A 20,815-nucleotide genomic window follows, 5' to 3' on the forward strand; every position below is an offset into this window, starting at 1 on the left:
ACCTTACAGTCATTCAATACACAAAATTAGGTTCACCTACTGCTTATAGTATTTGAAAACAAAATAGCATTGACCAATGAACCATGAAAGTGAGGTCATTTTGTCATATAAGGGCCTTTTATACATGAGTGGTTTGTGGAAATTCTGGTCTGCTTTTTCAATCTTATACTTAGTATAAAAACAACATTTTAAAGTAAAATAATTTAATATAAGCATTTCATTCTTACATATTTTAATATTTTTCTTTTCCTTTTTGTGTATTTGTCATACAAATAATATTTTGTCTACATACAAAAGTATAAACAACATGTAAATATTCACATATGAAGTAATCGTGAACAGAATTTTATTCTATGCTTTTAAATCATAATAATATTTTACATATATGACTTCATAATTCAGTTGAGGACACATAGTCATGCTAAATAAAATAAAAAAATGACACCCCCTCCTCTATTGAATGGGTAGTAGTACATTGTATTACAAATTTCTGACCATTTATCCTCCTTTTTATACAACAAAAGTTAGATTTTTTAAATCTTATGTCTGTACTTTTAGAAATTGAAGAAAAGAAAAAAGTGAGTAAGAGCTGTTCCAGATTTAAGCCCTAAAAATGGTTGGAGACACTTGTTTATACCCCAATCACCCATAATATAAAATTTTCATTTGATTTAAAATTCTTACAAAATTGCAGAGAAAATGCAACAACTCACAAATTATTAAATTGCAATTGATATATGAGTGCCTCCCATTACACCTATGCAAAACTTGAACCTTATACGAATCCGCCTCAAGTTAAACTGGGAAAATTATGAGTTGACACTCCCTACTTTTATAACATGCATAAAATATTCCTTTAATCTCATAACCAGACTACATTGCTTTTTTGTATTCTCAATTTATGCAATCTGAAAAAAAATGTACATTTTCATACAATAATAATGTATTCTTCCCATATTAATCATAAGAAACAGAAATAAAACATCTAAACAATAATCTGTCATTGTCTGTCTGATAAATCAAAAATAAATATATGTGTGTGGTACCATATTCATTTTACTTCAGATTACCAAAATAGAGTTCAACTTCTTTCATCTATATTTCGTCTCAATATGACGTTCATTCACTATGAAACTTTCTGGAAAAGGGACTAGAGCAATGAATTTATAGCATATCAGTGACAAACAAGTAAAAATTATGACATTCTGAGTTGAATTATGAAAAAATATCAGTATTTGAAGTTTCATGAGTTAGTTCAAATGGATAAATAATGCAAATACCGGTATTAAAAAGCATCTAAAAATAAAATTTGCAGTGATTCACAAGCTCAAAAAGCACCTGCTTGTGATTCCTAATTGCTTAAAAGTTTAATCCAAAAGGTATGTAAACATGTTCTATAAGAACACATTTTAACTCCTTTTCATTAAAATTAGAAGGAAAAAAGGGAAATAAAGAAATTGTGTACATTTGTGTATTTATCATGAATATAGATATATTAACTGTAGCTAAGTTTTGGTTAGAAAATTACAAAATTGCCTTGGGCAAGTAGAAAAATTATTGTATTTTTTATTTTTAATTATTTTTTTATATTTAATACATTCTTGCACATGTTTATCTGTCATTTTATTATTTGCATGATACAACAGTGTTTCTGATAAAACATAATCAAAATACCAGTAATTATGAGATCTTCTGAGCATTTTCAAATTAAATAAATTTTCGCAAGTTTGCATATACATGTATATGGTTTTAAGACCAACAAAAATTGAGAGTGCAAGCTAGATAAAACTTGGTTCTTGCTTTGGCTTGATATTTTACACCCGCATTTTAATCTTTATTTTAATGAGTCATTTTCAAACTTCAAATGAAAGACCTGAAGTTTAATTTCAAATTCTGAATTAGTAAAATTCTAAATATTTTGCCAAATAATAACTTTAGTGTACCTCATGTTTATATCTCAGAAAGACAATATTCACATTGAGATCATTTTTTAAGGAGTTAACTATTTAATAGTGTATTCAATATAAAAAATTAAAATGATTTTTTTTTCTGTATATATACTAAGCTTTAAATCATATTTTTTCATTTAAACAAGTTTTTAAAATACTTAGCATTAAAATTGAATGATTTTATATCTAAATCCATTTTTTTCTTCTTTATATCTAAATTTAACTGAATTATGCGAATGTTCTAAAATGTGTCAGTTCATTATCATATATATTAAAATTTTAAAATACTTTTTTTTAAAAACATGTATATTTCTTGATGAATGTTGTTCTTTGATAGATTAATGGCTCATTTTAACCCCAAAAAAATCCATACCAACAGAAGTATTCCTGGCTTAACCCTTTCCTCCATTGAATTTTTTTTTTTGCATACTTGATTCGCATAGGATTTTTTTTATAAAATGCTGAACTTATGATTTGAAGTACTAAAGCATTGTGAAAAACAACGTTAACTATTTCATGAAATAAATTTAAGTCAGATATTCCTATGATACTCCTTTTCATATTGGATACAAACTTTATTAAGTCAACTGCAGACACTTTGTAGTCGAAGTGTTTCAACTGAGGTACTACACAGGCGTCAAAAGGCGTCATTATGGAGTAAAGGGGGTGGCGTCAAAAGGCATCATTATGGAGGAAAGGGTTAACAATCAATTTTACCAGTAATTGTTGAAGATTCACTGTTCACAGAAATTCTAATATGAAATTTGTTATCCCTGATAATAGAATAAGATGTTATAACAATTGCCTCAACACGTAACAGCTTTATAAACAGATAAATATAGAGCAAGCCAATTAAGTAAAAAAACTAGATCTGACATGAATTTATAACAAAATTTATATAACAATGTAACAACTATAAAACAATGAGCAATGAGATTTCAATTACTTTTACATTTCTTATAAAACAACAGATATGCATTCCTCATCACTTCTTGGGTTGTTAATTCATAGTCCATGTTGACCTCTGTAACCATTTCATCGTCAAATTTATACCACTTACTACTGTCTGGCTGTAGAGCATAACTAACATAATGCCCATAGTTTGTACTCTCACCTCCATAGTGAACACAAACACCATACAAGTCATATTTATAACAATTCTCTTCCTCTGATAAGTTTTCTTGATGTGTGACAGTATCAAACATAATGGATGTCAAATCTAAGGTCTTCAGAGGAATTTTGACTGGAGACAAAAGTTTCCTAGACTGTCCAGTCAACTGGTTGTACGAGAATCTCATTAGCTGTATGACTAGACATTCTGGTAACTGTCTCAACAAACACCTTCGTTGTAGGCTACAAGTTCTGGACAAGACACGCGATGGATTCACATTATTACCTATAGGAGTTGATGTTCTGAACACATTGTCTTGGTAACCACTGTCATTTAAATTTACCATTCCAGGGATGGGTGACATGACAGAATACGGAGATCCGACTGATATAGCCGAATCTACACTTGTAAATTTTCTTTCCCTGAGGTTTGAAGGTGTCCGATGTAAATTTTGATTAGTTTGTTGAGATATCGGAGATTCCACTGGTTTATATGGTGAATTATCTATCTCCTCTTGACCACTCAAATGCTCAATGTTACAAAAGTTTGAAAAACAATCTAGGAGAACAACTAGACCTGAAACATCTCTAGGCTCGGCTATTGTTACAGGTAATACATTGTATGTCTGAAGATTGACAGAGATTTTATTGTCTCTCAGATTATGAAATGCTGTCACTAGTTGTCCTGTGAACAGGTTATCTATCACTGAATCATTCTCCTGTTTATAGGACAACCACTCTAAGTCAGATAATCTTTGGATAGGCTCTGCATAGGTTTCATTCTGGAAACCGTTGGCTGCATTGATCTGTAAAATATAGGATAACATACATGTACAGCATTGTTTAGTTAGTTGATATTATCTTATTGTTTATAAACTAGGTGTCACATTTCTTACATTACCATTGATTACATCTGTCATTATCATATACATTTTTGTAGTTCATAAGTGAAAATGATGCAGATTTTGGAAATGGAAAGTGTTTCTAATTTTAATTTTCTTTAAATTCAAGTATTTTGCTTTGTATTCAATTCTCCTATAGGAAATTTGCGATTATAATAAGATTTTGTAGTATTTTCAAGTTTTTCTTTTTAACTATTCTGAGTTGTTCTACAACTTTTTGTATTTTTTTGTTCTTGGTGTTTTCTTTTCTCTTTTAAAGTTTGGATAGCATAAGTTTTGTACATAATCAATTAATGTTGATCTCTTAATTTAGTAGGCACAATATAAATATGTAAAGGAGTAGGTCCGGTAAGGACCGATTTTGGCCTCAAATTTCAGTTTGATCTGACGAAAGATTTTGACCCTTTTTTTCAACACTTTAGTGTCTATTTCATTTGATTCAATCAGTTTATGTGAACGATTTTAACTGATTTAGTCAGGGCTATTCCATTTAAAGATACCTCAACCCCCCGGAATTCACGCTAAAAAACTTCTATACATGGTCTCAAAATGATAGTAATCACTTCTATGCTATGTTGACAGCTGTTGAAATTCGCTTCTGTGGGATATGGCATTGGGCATAAACAACATTTTTATGCTTGTCCTTTTCCTGACCGTTAAATCATGTCCCATGGTCGTTTTTTAAACAGTGTTTTCGCTTGTTTACAACCACATATGACAAACAGGCCGATTTCACGTATTCCCTATAGTTTTACCGCTCATTTTAACCAGAGTTTCCTCCCTTTAACTTACGAAACAATCCGAATGGTATGTGGTGCTATGTAAAAGTTGGAGAAACAAGATGTACTGGTTTCCCATTTTTAATTGGAACCAGTGGTGTACACTAATGACTGGACCGAATGACAGGACCTAATGACAGGACCAAATGAAAAATGCTAATTACTTTTTCATTTCTCAAAGGATTGATCTCAAAATTGTAATATAATAAGATTTCATCATTTGACAAATAGATTTAAGAAAAAATATTAAAAAAAATTGTAAGAAACTTAAGAAAAAGTGACATGACCAACTTTGATAATGACAGGACCAAACTGAAATGCTGGGATTTTTGCTAAGAATTTTTTTAACCAGCTGCCTTGGTAAATATGTACAGGCATTTACAGCTATATTTACTGCACACTCATATTACTTTTGCAAAACTGTCAAACTCAGGCAGAGAAAAGAAAAAGCTAAAAAAAAGGGGGGGGGGGGTTCACTTTTGCCAGTTTCGGTTAACTAGACAGAAAGCAATAAACCGTATGTTTTGTTGGCAATATTGTAATCAAATGTAAGTAAGACATGTTTGAAATATTTTTATTCTATCTTAAAAGTCATGGAAGGATATAAGGCTCATGTCTCTATAAATGAGTCTACCCAAATGTCCTTCCTTTTCTTTCTTTCTCCCCTCTTTTTTGGTCTTGGGGAAAAGGGATGGGGGTAATGCTAAAAGTGCCGTGTGCAGGGGAACCCCTGCTGCTCATTTTTTTAAAGGGCATCGTTTCATTTGGTTCTAGCGGGCATATACCCCCTCCAAGTATGCATGTACATGTATCAACACTTAGAAGGTCTAGTCAGAATCGCTTACATGGGGTTGCAATCCCGTCATGCTCCATTCTCTCTAAGGTGGAGGTAGAAAGCGTACTTATTCTGAGTGCTGTAACGCAGGAATTTTTAAAGTTAATAAAATACACTCTTTGAAATGCTAAGTAAAGCCAAGAAGTGTGAGGGAAAATACATTTAAACATGTAAACTTATCAGGGTTTAAAAGAAGAAATGCATTTAAAGGTCAAATTAATTATTTGTTGTCAAACTTACGTAAATTGAAGTCCGTCTAATGCAAAAATTCATTGCTCACTTTGTCAAACACTTGCTTTTGAAATAAAGTATTATTATCACTGAGTGCTCACAAAAATGTTTAATCTGCCACTTTCTTCATTACATTGTAAATCTATGTGCCTGTCCCAAGCCAGGAGCCTGTGGTTCAGTGGATATCATTGGTTGACCTCTGTCATACTTGTTTTTTCGTAAATGGTTGTGTTATAAATTAAGCTGTTAGGTTTTCTCAAATGAATTGTTTCATATTTTTCATGTTGACTTTTATAGTCAACTATATTGTATGGGTTTTTCAAATTGTTGAAGACTGTAGGGTTGCCTATAATTGCTTCCATCAACTTCATTTGAACTTTAGTGGATAGTTGTTCCATTGGCGGCAATCATACTGCATATCCTTATTTTTATATTGTAATTTGGATGTCATTTGTCTGCCTCAGTACAAGCTTGATTTGACAGTTTGTTTACAGTTATATGTTTACCTTTATATGTTTTTTAAAGAATTTTTTAATTGAATAAAAAATGTCTCGTCAGCAAAATAATGGTGTGCCATCATGATTAATCTCTTACCTCTACCTGGCAAGCATTTTTGAGATCTTGAATTTTGGCAGGATTAAGATGTCCGTATATAAATTTCAACATATTCAGACGAGGATTTTCAACAGCTACTTGGCCACCTGTGAATATAAATCAATTAATCATATGTTATCTCCAAATACATGTGTAGTTCACAATTTAAATCTATCTAATGTATTTGTCTGACTTTCATGTCAGGCATCTTTGAATCAAGATAGATATATAGGTAAAAAACAAATAGAAATATACATTTATCTGTACCCCCATGGTAGAAAATATTTTATAAGAAAAAGCTGAAATAATGGCATACAGAATTGTATTACAACTCAGCTAATGTCAACATCTTGTTGCTCATTGTGAAATTGCAATTTTACAAAATAGCTGACAGGACCATGTAATATATATCATAAATTTTCTATGTTCTTACACTGTCATGACTGTGCAAATAATAATATGCGACTGAATTTTAAATATTTTAAATACTGTGTGTGCCAAATTTGAGAATATCTGTTAATTCTACATAGCTCTTTTCTACAATGACATTGAAATACATTTTTTCTTACTTACTCAACTATAGCCAATAATCTGTACAATAGGATTTGCATGTTCAAATGTATAACAGGTACAGTAATTGTACATTTTCATTTTAACTACATTGTATATATCCACTATGTAGATACATAATTGATTATCTTTTACTACCGTTATGTAATAAAACTGAAGACTACATGTATGCTATGTATACAAAATTGGTTAAGAAGTACACTGGCAAGTTTTAAAATGTAGGAAGGCATACTACATACATGTAGATAAATGTATTTTGAGCAGCTTTCTTTTCATTTAAAAAATGTTTTTTCAATGTGGATTTTGTTTATTTATTTTCAACTGATCAAAATGGATGATTTTGGTAATTGTATGTATGTTTCAAAACTACGAAATCCTTCTGGCACATTATATGTCTGCAACTATCAACCAATACATTGTATCTTCCTCAAATTGTAAGAATTTCTGATTTTTTTTGTGGTCATGTATTATAGAATATTTTGGGGATGTCAGGTCTATGGTAATTTCTTGTGAATTATAATCACATATACACAAATTGTATATTTTCTTTTTTTTAGAGTTATTTCTCGTGTACAAAAAATGTAGTTTTGGCCCTATCTACATACATGTATTGAAATCAGTCATATGAGGACCTTTAACATGTTGAATGTCTCCAATTTTATTTACATTTTTTGGTTGCTGTCATGTTATTTACCTCAAATCAAATATAACTTACATGACATATACATGTGATGATATCCCTACTACAAATATGTAAGTTGCAACATGTATACCTTAATACATACTTGTACATGTTACTAATGCTTAAAATTTCAAACAATAAAAATGTTTGTACCTCTCCTGTTTTTATTCAGTAATGTATGCACAGTATCCATAAGCCACATGAAAAATTCTGCTGCGTCCTGCTGTACCTGCCGCTGTGAAGGTGCTGCCACTAAGCTACTGTTGAGTGTTGATGCTGCCTGTCTAAATGCCATGGGATCTAAGTTTGAAGTAGAGATATCTACCATACAACTGTTTAAAATTTCTACTAGAGTATTGAGTAAAACAGATTCAGCTACGCTGCATTCTGCTTCTTTAGCTGTCTCTAAACTTAAATGTTTACACAGATTAGGTGTTCTAGCTATACATTGTAAAATACTATTCATAAAACACAAATTCTGTCCTTCATTCCGTAAACCAGGTGGACCACTGTGATGTCCAGAAAACCCAAAGGTTGACATGAACTTGTTTCTCAATGAGCTGCTATAGTCTGGAGAATAGTTTGGTGTATATGGACGATCTATTTTGCGAATTGGTTGCCTTGTCAATTGACTTCCAAACCATGTTGATTTTGGAGGTGAATTTTTTTCATTAGTAACTATTGGAGTATTTATGTTATTATTCTGTACTTTGGAAGTACTAGCAGGCATGAAACTAAACTCAGGTTTCAAGGGTGTAACATTATTTTGTGGCCTCTTAAAAACATTTGATAATTTTATTCTAGAAAGTGAAGACAGCATGCTTTTGCCAGTTGTGGAACTTTCTTTCTTATTAGTATTTTGATTTGACATTCCTTCAAAGTTGCTTTGAGTTTGGCCTTGAGGAAATGAAAAGTTTACATTCTTTTGTTGAAATGGCCCAAATCTATTATTTCTCATTTCTTCATGACGAATATTTGGTCTTGCATTCATCATGCCTCTCATTGGTGGTTCGTTACTTAGTTGTTTCTGAAGTCGAGCCATGCTGTCTGAATGCTGCTGATATTCTTCCCATCTTGTCTGAGCAACACCCCACCAGTGACGTAAATCTGGATTAAATCGTAACCATGGTAATTGGGTGTAAACAAATGTCACTATGGTAAGACCAATGAGAAAATAAGGCGTATGATCACATAGCTGGATGAGTACACAGGATATAAGCAATGCAGCAGACTCAAAAAGCCAAATTTTCTTCTTCTCCTCTGGTGATCTGGAAAACAAATCAACATTGCAAAGTCATATACAAAAGTGCAAAACTACATTTGTTGTTATTGGTTTGAATGTCTACAAAGTTACATGCATATATTGCCCCTTCAAATAATAAAAGGGGAAACTAATTTCGTGTCAAAGGATATATATTGTGAAAATCAGATATTTTAAAATAAGATAAATATTTTTATTGCAATATGCACAATTATATATGCTATAGCACATTTAAATTACAACATTATCATGTGTAAGAAACATGAAATTTATAATAATGACTTTATGTATAGGTATACAAAACAACAGAGAACATAATTAACAATATGAACATTTTGTTAATGAAAAAGACAACTTATATTGGTTATGGCGTTTTTTGGGACTGTTTTTCCATGCAGCTGTTGTAACATTTGATAATATAGGATTTAACGCCTTTTCAAAGGACATTAATAATGTATATACTCAACCAATTCACTCACAAACAAATGAAAGACTTTTAGTATTATCATTCAAATAATGTTTTTGTGTATTATTTTATTTAACGAATAACGTGCAGTGAATATAAGTTTGGAACGTCGGTGTTATTATTACTGTCATCGTGTTTACATTGGTTACGAAAAGAAGTCCGGTCAACATCGTCTATTCAAAAATAACCAACGTCAAGTTCAACTTCCGGAAGTTGTCTCGACCAAAATTATCAATGTATTCCCTAATACGCAAATCCTATAAGAATTATACTGTTGTAACCTTTGGAATTTAAGAGATGTGCCAGTTTACAAATTTCACATATCAAATTACTGTTTTTATATTGGCATATATTTGCAGTCTTTGTGTCGTGTTTGGAAATTTAAAAATTGCACCAGCATCTCTGATGTTCGCTTACCGTATACTGTGGTTTTTTTTAATAAATTTCAAGATTCTGATTCTTTTATAATTAGAATAGATTGACATGATTCATTTTACATCATGAACATACTGACAAAGGATATCTGTTATTAGAAATATCTAACATTTGTTCATTTTTATTGTTATTTTACATGTATGGTGGTGTTGTACCCTTTACGACGCTTTATATATTATATTTTGACTTTGTAGTGTACTGGTACATGTGTCATAATTATATGATCCATCGCCCAGCGAGATTTATTGTGGACTTATATGAGACAGGCATTACCTGTGAATTTGGACGAAGTCTGTATTAATTTTTTTTTAATTCAAACATGTTGATAAAAGAGATGGAAATTCTGTAGGCCTCCTGCCATATTGGATAGGGGGCAGATTTTTTGAAAAAGATGGAAATACAAAATGTAGTATGAAAGTATGGGAAATCCTTTGTATTTTTCCAAGCAACTGCTCTGTTTTAATGATGTGTTCTCATGTTTTTCACACGATATTTACCCCCAGTATGAAAACTGCCCCCTATATGGCTGAACAAACTGTGAAGACCCCTATTGTAAATACTGTAACAGTTTTTTTTTAATAGTCACATCTAATTTTTTCCATAAAAAGCACCAGTTGGAAAATCTTGTATTAACTATAGTATATATGAGAGGGCCGTAAAGGGAATACCAACATGAAGAACAACAGTAAAAAATTTTGGTAAATTTTGGTGCATAAAGATAAAATGACATTAAGAAGATAAAAAAATTGACTGGTTTTTAATAATCACTTTATTATTTTTTAATAACGGTATTTAAATGGTCCATGTAACAATTAGAGACCTCTGACAAACAAGAATGTTTTGATGAATTGGGAAAGTAGTTTGAGGCTACATGGGCTAACTGTAGCTGAAATGACCATTTGAAGTATGACACAGACATCAAAGCGCATAATTAACGACCCCATATAAGGCCAAGGGGAAATTAACCACTGCAGTACTATAACTTGCTCGACCCATAATTTACTCATCAGTGGAAATTAGCCATAATTTAACAGCTGATTACCGGCATTGCTATACACCTTATCGCTATTTGGTCCATTCCGGGAAAAACAGTCATTTATATAACTTCCTGTTTAGGTCACCGGCCGAAAAATGGAGGTCATCGGTAGTGAGCTGAGGGAGAAAAAGCTTCAGAAAGTGATCATCAAGAAACTTTGATATATCCTTGTGTATTGTATTTTCGACCTACTAACATATTTTTCTGAATTTCCCTGTTATATATTTGAACATAGACATACCAAATATTTTGAGAGTCGCTAGTATACTTGTGCATAAAGTAATTGTATTGGACATATATTTCGATCGTTAATTTATTTTTTTATTTGAGTTCATTAGATCGATGGCACCTTTGTTGACAAAAACAAGCGTCTTGTGTTTTCGACCTATCTAAAAAACGGGTCAAAAGTCGGAAACGACATGTCGTACAAATCCGGAATTGGTTATAAATTTGATACCAAAGTTTATATCAAAGTGTTAGAGGCAATCAAACTTATGACTTAAAGAATTAAATGGTTAAATATACAACTATAAGATATAAAATATTATTTTGATGTCTTTTTTGGAAAAGTTGTACACATTTCAGAATGAGGCACTTTTGAAGCCTTGTATTGTCTTGTATACATTCATGTTTTTGTTAATTACTTTGGTTAATCCATTGTGAAGTGAGGATGGTGAGTATTGTCTGTAATTTCCACTGTCAGACACTGGTTTTTTTCTGTAAATAAAATTTAACTGAAATTTTATTTTTCTGTAAAAAGCTGTAAGGAGCATGCGTATTTCCGTATTCAAATTAACTTTAAGTATTACAACTAACCACCTGACAGTCATGTGACTTAATGACCTTGAGGTTAACTTTGCATGCAAAAAGACCTCTGCCATAAGTTTAGAAATTTCGTTTATTTTAGACCGATTCTTTTGGAAGGTAAAACTAGTATTAGTTAAAAGGGTACAAAAATGTGATATCAAATAAAAAAACGTAAATACTTAATATAATAACTTTATTTGAAAAATCTTCACCACACGTGGTATCATTTGCTATTGTTACTTAGTATAGCAGCTGAATATGACGTCATGCGGGCATGCGCATCATACGGGAAGCGAAAGTAGAATTAGGTCGAAAACGTCAGATGGTCGAAAACACAATACGAGACGATAGTATGATTCCCTTTTTTCGAAATTAAAATTGAAGTAAAGAAATATTTGGTTGAAGTATTTACGGTAGTTTAAACAGGACTCATTAAAAAGTATCATGCATGGTGAATTGCTTAAACAGGGTCCCAGATAGCTTTAACTGGATGAAAAAGTTGTGTAATTTTAGAACTTATCCGGAATGGAATAAATAAAATAGCGATTACAGTAGGCATGGTAGGTGTATTGGAACAAATAGACTTATATTGCAGATTTACACAACCCTTGGACCTTTAAAATCAACACTGTCGGGAAAAGTTAAATTTGTATAAAAATCCAAAATTCTATAGATGTACCTTGAATCACCTAGAAACCATTTCACAAACAAATCAACTATTATGAAAAAAATGCAATCCAGGAGAAATTTAAAGCATTGGGATAATGCCGATTGCAAAATCCACAGCATGTTGGCGTATATATTTTGAATCAATCAATTCAATATGTCAGTGGAGCTGCATTTCTTTTTTGTTGTCAGTTCAAAATGCTTTATAGCCATCCTAAGCTATAAAACTCAATATAAACATTGAAAGTTCCCTCCGTTCCATTTTTGCTGAAAATATGGCGTCACTTCCCATGCGCAAGCGTATTACAATCTTAAATTCCTAGAATTTTGAGCGAAACGAAACTACACGTAGATGTCGATAAATATACGATAAGTAGTTATACATTCTAATATGAAATGCTTCTTTCGCTTTGTGAATAAACCCATGCTCTAAATTCAATAAAATGTGTTTGCACATGCGTATATGACTACTGCAGAATAATGAATTTTATCAAATTGAAATGCATTTAACATATATATATATATATATATATATATATTTCACTTTAATTTAAAACACTTCCAAACTGTGAAATGATGCACAAGTAACTGTTGTTACTAATTCATTTATTTATATGACTGTACTGTGTAATTTTACCTGGATACGACAACCGTTATAATTTCATATAAAATAGTGTCCTTGACAATATTTTAGTATGGAATAGTGTCCTCAGTTGTCAATGAAATTTTGTCACCTCCTTCTGGACAATATTTCACTGTGAAATTCTGTTCATGACAATACTTCACTGTAAATACTGATCAATACTACATACCTGCCAACTTTTCAAAATGCCCATGGGGGTTTTGCGTGCAAAATGGCTGACCTAGTTCTAGAAAGACGCAACGTTAGATATTGCTACAACTGCGAAAAATAGCGTTAAGTAAATATTTGAAGGGAAATCTTTTATGGAATGCTGAAGTAAATATTTCAAATTATACATGAAAATAAAGATTGATTTTTAAATTTTCGCATTACGATAGAAAAAATATATATATAATATTCATAGGCTTAGGAAGACACAAATTATCCGAAAAAACGTTTACTTCGCGTTGTCCCATGTAACAAACTCGAAACGCGAAATGTGCACGCAACTTTTGCATGAACATTCTATGACGTGATATATTTCAGTATTGGTTTACATGGCTGTCTCCATTTAAAATTTGCATACATATTTTCAAAAGAATATGATGTACGGAAATGTCCCATCGGCAATTTAATTTGGAAACTTAAAACATTCCAGTTCAAAAATAACATTTTGACAAGACAATTCATTGAATTGTATGCACGATCGTTTTGTACTAAGTGTTTGCTCCCGAAATTCGAATTGAAAAATAAATCCAAAACAATAGATTTGCAATGTCTTGCGTAGATGTCCGAGTTCAACTTTCATGCCTTCACAAAACTTTTACGGAAAAAAACCCGGAGATTTGATTTCGTAAAGATTATTTTTCGGCCTTGATAACTATACCAATAAAAAGTACTTTTAAAGTTGAAATTGGTACACCAAATAACATTTATATTACAGGGTTATCTATAAAAAATACGGATTAATGAAAATGTCTTGCAAGTTTGTCCGTTATCATAATTTGACGTCGCTACAAGCGTTATATGCTAGGGACGGTATGCACTGCGTGTTCCTTCCTCCACTAAATTATATAAATGTCCTGTTTTCAACAAAACGAAATGATGCACACATTACAAAAATACATATCTTTAAGACTGTCAAAAAGTAAGAAAACTTCAGTATCATAAGTATAAGCTATTGTATGCATGTCATTGCTGGTATAAAATCATACTCGGGTTGAATATATAATGCAGCAATATTCCTCCAAAAACACATAATACTAACAGTAAAATTGAATATCCTATGTTAATTATAAAATCATATGGGATTGGATTCTCACGGCATTTATACCTGTGTGTTATAATTTGCATTTACCCAAAAAGGAAAGCAGGAAGAACTAGATAAAGCGCGTTTCCAATTTAACGTCATTTTTATGTTACACTAAATGGTAGCAATATCTGACGTTGCGTCATAACCTTCAAGGGGGTCTCCAAATACATTTTAATGTTGTTTTTTGGATTCTTCATATGATTACAAGCCTACAGCCATTGTAAAATTAATTGTTTTGTTTAAAATTATGGACAAAATTGCTCTTTCAAAATTTCAATTTGGGAGCCTCCATGGGGGAAATCCCCCGCAAATAGTGACAGTTGGCAGGTATGATACTGGCTTTGGAAATCTTTTTAATCATTTTTTTTACACAATTAGAAATAGTACACAAGTATGCATCATGCACATTTTTAGATTTTTAACTAAAAAGGTTTTGTATAGTAAGGAATTTATATTATAATAGTAATAGTGAGTTTCAAATTTGCATAGCTACTTTACAAATGGCTTATTATAGAATAAAGAATTGACAGTTGTAGCGTTAGATACTGCTACTACCACGAAAAATAGCGTTAAGTAAATATTTAAAATTGAGAATGGAAATGGGGAATGTGTCAAAGAGACAACAACCCGACCAAAATAAAAAAAACACAACAGCAGAAGGTCACCAACAGGTCTTCAATGTAGCGAGAAATTCCCGCACCCGGAGGCGTCCTTCAGCTGGCCCCTAAACAAATATATACTAGTTCAGTGATAATGAACGCCATACTAATTTCCAAATTGTACACAAGAAACTAAAATTTAAATAATACAAGACTAACAAAGGCCAGAGGCTCCTGACTTGGGACAGGCGCAAAAATGCGGCGGGGTTAAACATGTTTGTGAGATCTCAACCCCCCCCCCCCTATACCTCTAACCAGTGTAGAAAAGTAAAAGCATAACAATACGCACATTAAAATTCAGTTCAAGAGAAGTCCGAGTCTGATGTCAGAAGATGTAACCAAAGAAAATAAACAAAATGACAATAATACATAAATAACAACAGACTACTAGCAGTTAACTGACATGCCAGCTCCAGACTTCAATTAAACTGACTGAAAGATTATGATTTCATCATATGAACATCAGGCACAATCCTTCCCGTAAGGGGTTTAGTATCATACCATCATAACATATATGAGAAGAACATAACCCGTGTCATGCCAACAACTGTTTTTAGAATAAATGTGTTTAGTTCCGACGCAAAGACCTTATCAGTGACTCAATATTAACGCCAAAATATGCAATCTTTAATGACTTGACAACAGTATCGTAATTATATCCCTTCTTAATAAGTCTATTCAAAGGTTTTGTAAGTTTATGAGGTGAATACTGACACCTTTGTGCTTTATAAAGAATATTTCCATAAAAAATTGGATGTGAAATACCTGAACGTATAAAAAGTCTGCATGTTGAGCTATATTTACGAATGATGTCTTTATACCGATGATAAAATTTAGTAAATGTTTTGACTAGTTTGTGATATCGAAAACCCTGGTGTAATAATTTTTCAGTAATACATAAATTTCTCTCGTTAAAATCTAAAACATTGTTACATACACGAGCGAATCGTACAAGTTGACGGGAAGTTTTTTTTATAGAGGTTGAAATAAATATTTCAAATTATACACGAAAATAAAGATTGATTGGTATATTTTCACATTATGATAGAGAAAGAATACAATATAATATTCATATGCTTAGGAAGACACAGATTACCCGAAAAACGTTTGCTTAAAAGCATTGTCCCATGTAACAAACTCGAAACATAAAACTCGAACAATTCGCGAAATGTTCACGTAACTCTTCGAAATTTTGAATGAACATTCTATATGACGTGATATATTATTGGTTAACATGACTGTCTCCATTTTAAATGTGCAAACATATTTCCAAAAGAATATGATGTACGGAAATTTCCCATCAGAAATTTAATTTGGAAACTTGAAACATTTCAGTTCAAAAAATAAAATTTTGACAGATAATTCATTTGATTGCAAGCACGATCATTTTGTACTAAGTGTAAGCTCCCAAAATTCGAATTGAAATATAAACTGGACTACATATTCACTTCCAAACAATAGATTTGCAATGTCTTGCGGAAATGTCCGAGTTAAACTTTCATGCCTTCACAAAACTTTTACGGCCAAAAAACAGAGATTTGATTTCATGAATATTATTTTTCGGCTTTGATAACTATACCAATAAAAAGTACTTTTAAAGTTGAAGTTGGTACACCAAATAGCATTAAGATTACAGGGGAATCATAAAAAAAAACGTCATTGTACACTAGATGGTAGCAATATCTAACGTTGCGTCAATTGTCAAATAGATAGATATAGGAAGATGTGGTATGAGTGCCAATGAGACAACTCTCCGTCGTATGTTTCATTGTATTACATTATACTGTACAAGTATAAGTAATGTACTGACAATCACTTTTTTTGTAAATATATACATATAAACATTCCTTTCGGCCCTCTCTAACATGAATACAAAATTCCATAACAACCTGTCTATGAAATATTGTCTCAATACTCACAAAATATAATTAAGATATGACCTCCCTTTAACAGAACAAAATTTCATAGTATTCATCTGTGAAATATTGTCTCAATAGTCACACAAAATATAACCTCCTTTTAACAAGACAAAGTTCTACAGTATACATCTGTGAAATATTGTCTATATACAGACAAAATTTCACTATGAAAATTTGTCCTTCTCTGGACATTTTTCCATAGACGAGGACAGTATTTCATGTAACATAGTTATAAAATATTGTCTAACGGTACAATATTTCATAGGACAATATTTTGCTTTAAATTTAGACATAAATTTTATAGAAAACTAATATACAACTCTAAAACAATATTAAATAATAACATTTACATTTACATTTTGAAACTTAAATAAAGTATCACAGAACGTTTTTGCCTATGAGAACATGAAAATAAATGACCTGACGTGTTTTACTAGGATTTTTAACCCATATGATCAAATAGCATGTATGGTCAGCTCGTACTGGACGGTACGCGTAAACTCATACGGTCCGACCGTACGCGTACGGTCCAAATACTCATATGGTCTGGAACAGATATAAATGATTTGATTAATTAATATTTTCATATTTTCAAAAATAAAAGACATGGACGTTTTTACATAGGCATATTATTGACATGAACTTGAATTCCTATGAAAATTAGTGTGGGGACGTGAGTTGCTAATATCGGACTAAAATTATATAGTAACCGTCATGGAGGTGACATTTTGGTTTTGTTTTGTTGGTGAGTATATGATTTTTTCTCTCACTTTCATTAAACAATTCTTTTCTCAAAGTGATTCTTTCTTATGTTGTCTGGTTATAACACTGTCCCAGATAATGAGAGGGTTGAGAAACCGCTAACATGTTATCCACTTGTATTTTTGTCTATCTGATGAGTTAAGCTTTTTTCAACTGATTTTTTTAGTTCGTTCTTATGTTGTACTGTTATACCACTGTCCCAGGTTAGGGAAGGGTTGGTATCCCGCTAACATATTTAACCCCGCCACATTATTTATGTATGTGCCCGTCCCAAGTCAGGATCCTGTAATTCAGTGGTTGTCGTTTGTTTTATTACTGACTATGCGGTATGGGCTTTGCTCATTGTTGAAGGCCGTAAGGTGACCTATTTTTTGTGCAGTCAGGATTCTACTTCGTCAAAATTTGTAAGGGTGAGTTCTCAATCATTGTAATTAGGATTGACAGTCACATCATTTGACAATGGGGCCCACGTAGGCGGATTATCAGTCTGTTTGAATCAAAACTCTCTTCCACAACCTTAAATCAAATATAGTTTTTTTTTTATTAATTTTATTTCAATTAAGTTTTTCATGAAGTGGTATATATCTCAGAACTCAGTTTAAAACTTGGTAAGCAGATGAAGTAAAACGAAGATCATTTCATTTTGGCACTAAATGGAATAACTGACTGTGTTCAGTTTCATTATGTTCTCTGAAGGGTGGGACAGGGGCCTTAAAACCATATGGAACTCATTCTTTCCGTAGAAATAGTCAATATTGAGTAATTCCAAGATGGTAGAAAACAGTGTCACGCGTGCAAAATCAATGGAATTTATTGGTTTTTGTCTCTAATTAGTACAGTACTTTGATAAAATCTTCAGTTCATTTTTGTCAGCTTTTAGATAAGGTTTTGGATGTTAGTTAAAGTTTATTAAGAGTGATTGAAGATTGGAAATTATCCTTAGATCAAAATAAATACCTTGCAACTATTCTTATGGACTTGTCAAAAGCATTTGATTGTCTCCCCATGACTTACTGCTACTGAAACTAAAGGCTTATGGTCTTTCCAAATCATAATCTGTACCAAGTCAGGCATATGACAGTTATTGTCCATTCGTTTTTTATGTGTTTTGTTTTTTGATTTTGCCATGTGATTATGGACTTTCCGAATTGGTTTTCCTCTATGTTCAGTTTATTTGTGATTTTACTTTTTGATATGTTATATAGTTATTTAACCAAAGGAAACAGTGTGTGAAAGTAAACCAAAATTTAAGTGGCATGCTTGACGTATTTAAAGGGGTGCTACAAGGTTCCATCCTTGGACCCATCCTATTTAATGTTTTTTATAAATGATTTGTTTTATAAATGTTCTTTATATAATTATGCTGATGACAATACTTTGTCAAAGTCTGGAAATTCCTTACAAGATGTAATTTCTGCTTTTGAGGAAGACAGGAATTATTTAATACAGTGGTTTTGCTTCCAATAATAGCAGGCCAACCCAGAGAAATTTCAAGCTATCTCTCTTGGCAATAAAAAACCACATGATAAAAATATTATGTTTGATTTGAATGGTATTTCTATATCATGTGAGGATGAGGTTATAAAACTACTTGGTGTTACAATTGATTTTAAAAATTTCAATTTACATATTTCAAATATTTGTAAAAAAAGCTGCAAGGCAATTAAATGTTTTGAAAAGAATTGGGAAACATCTTAACAAACTGAGTAAACTCGCCATTTATTACTCTTTTATTGTGTCTAACTTTAGTTACTGCCCTTTGACTTGGCATTTCTGTGGGGAACAAAATACCAAAAAAATAGAAAAAATACAAGAACGAGCGCTTCACTTTATTTATGAACACAATCAGAACTCATACGAAACACTCCTGCATATTTCAAACCTTCCATCATTAAAAACTCGTATTATGCGCTCAATTGCCTTCGAGACCTTTAAAATAATTAAAATGTACTTTATTTATTCAAGATTTAGTTGTAATAAAAAAAACAATTCATATAATTTCAGGTATGTGAATACTGCTGAGGTACCTAGACCTATAGGACCTCAAGTTATGGTAAAAGATCCTTTAGATTTGAGGCAGCACAAGTATGGAACTCCCTTCCTAATGAGGCTAGACGCATGACTTCTTTTGACCAGTTTAGGAATTATATAAATTCTTGGTGTGGGGTCAAAAATGCAACTGCAGTTCATGTCGTTTCCATCCAGTGCTGTCTCAAAGTTGAAATTGTTTTTTTTTATAATGGCCTTTTGCTCTGCTCTTATGCATTTATTGAATATATCTGCCACTAAATGCTAGTGTTTATATTTGTTTATTTATTTATTGTTTTCAGTTTGCTTTAAGGTCTTTAAGCTTGTTATTTTTTTTATAATTTTCAATTGATTTGCTGACTCCCACGTTCAATGCACATTAAAGCGCTTGCCAAATGAACTTTGACTCTGGAGGCTCACAGATCAAATATATTTGCCTTCATTATACCGTTGCATGCTTTTTTTTATTTTATTGGATAGTATTTGCATGATGCTGCATGATTTGTTTATGTGATAAAATTGAGAATGGAAATGGGGAATGTGTCAAAGAGACAACAACCCGACCATATAAAAAAACAACAGCAGAAGGTCACCAACAGGTCTTCAATGTAGCGAGAAATTTCCACACCCGGAGTCGTCCTTCAGCTGGCCCCTAAACACATTTATACTAGTTCAGTGATAATGAACGCCATACTAATTTCCAAATTGTACACAAGAAACTAAAATTAAGAAAATACAAGACTAACAAAGGCCAGAGGCTCCTGACTTGGGACAGGCGCAAAAATGTGGCGGGGTTAAACATGTTTATGAGATCTCAACCCTCCCCCTATACCTCTAGCCAATGTAGAAAAGTAAATGCATAACAATACAAAATTCAATTCGAGAGAAGTCCGAGTCTGATGTCAGAAGATGTAACCAAAGAAAATAAACAAATTGACAATAATGCATAAATAACAACAGACTACTAGCAGTTAACTGACATGCCAGCTCCAGACTTCAGTTAAACTGATTGAAAGATTATGATTTTATCATATGAATATCAGGCACAGTCCTTCCCGTTAGGGGTTTAGTATCATACCATCATAACATATATGAGAAGAACATAATTAACCCGTGTCATGTCAGCAACTGTTTTTTGAATAAATGTGTTTAGTTCCGATGCAAAGACCCTATAATGAATCAATATTAAC

The 20,815-nt window shown here is 31.9% G+C and overlaps 1 protein-coding gene across 2 annotated transcripts; it reads right to left on the reverse strand.

Moving 5' to 3' along the window:
* Positions 1 to 1,508: 1,508 nt before the first annotated feature.
* On the reverse strand, positions 1,509 to 13,074 carry LOC134719045 (uncharacterized). Of its 2 annotated transcripts, none has more exons than XM_063581989.1 (4): positions 12,961 to 13,074; positions 7,806 to 8,920; positions 6,401 to 6,507; positions 1,509 to 3,865 (listed from the first exon to the last, which is right to left on the reverse strand). In XM_063581989.1, exons 2-4 carry the CDS (start codon positions 8,692 to 8,694, stop codon positions 2,888 to 2,890), a joined length of 1,974 nt encoding a protein of 657 aa, XP_063438059.1. In that variant the 5' UTR covers positions 8,695 to 8,920; positions 12,961 to 13,074; the 3' UTR covers positions 1,509 to 2,887. The 2 variants fall into 2 exon arrangements, with proteins under 2 accessions (XP_063438059.1, XP_063438050.1); XM_063581980.1 differs by lacking the exon at positions 12,961 to 13,074 and adding an exon at positions 12,337 to 12,639.
* Between the last annotated feature and the right edge of the window lie 7,741 nt (positions 13,075 to 20,815).

The sequence above is a fragment of the Mytilus trossulus genome, chromosome 1 (genome assembly GCF_036588685.1).
Source record: "Mytilus trossulus isolate FHL-02 chromosome 1, PNRI_Mtr1.1.1.hap1, whole genome shotgun sequence".
Classification (NCBI taxonomy): Eukaryota; Metazoa; Mollusca; class Bivalvia; order Mytilida; family Mytilidae; genus Mytilus; species Mytilus trossulus.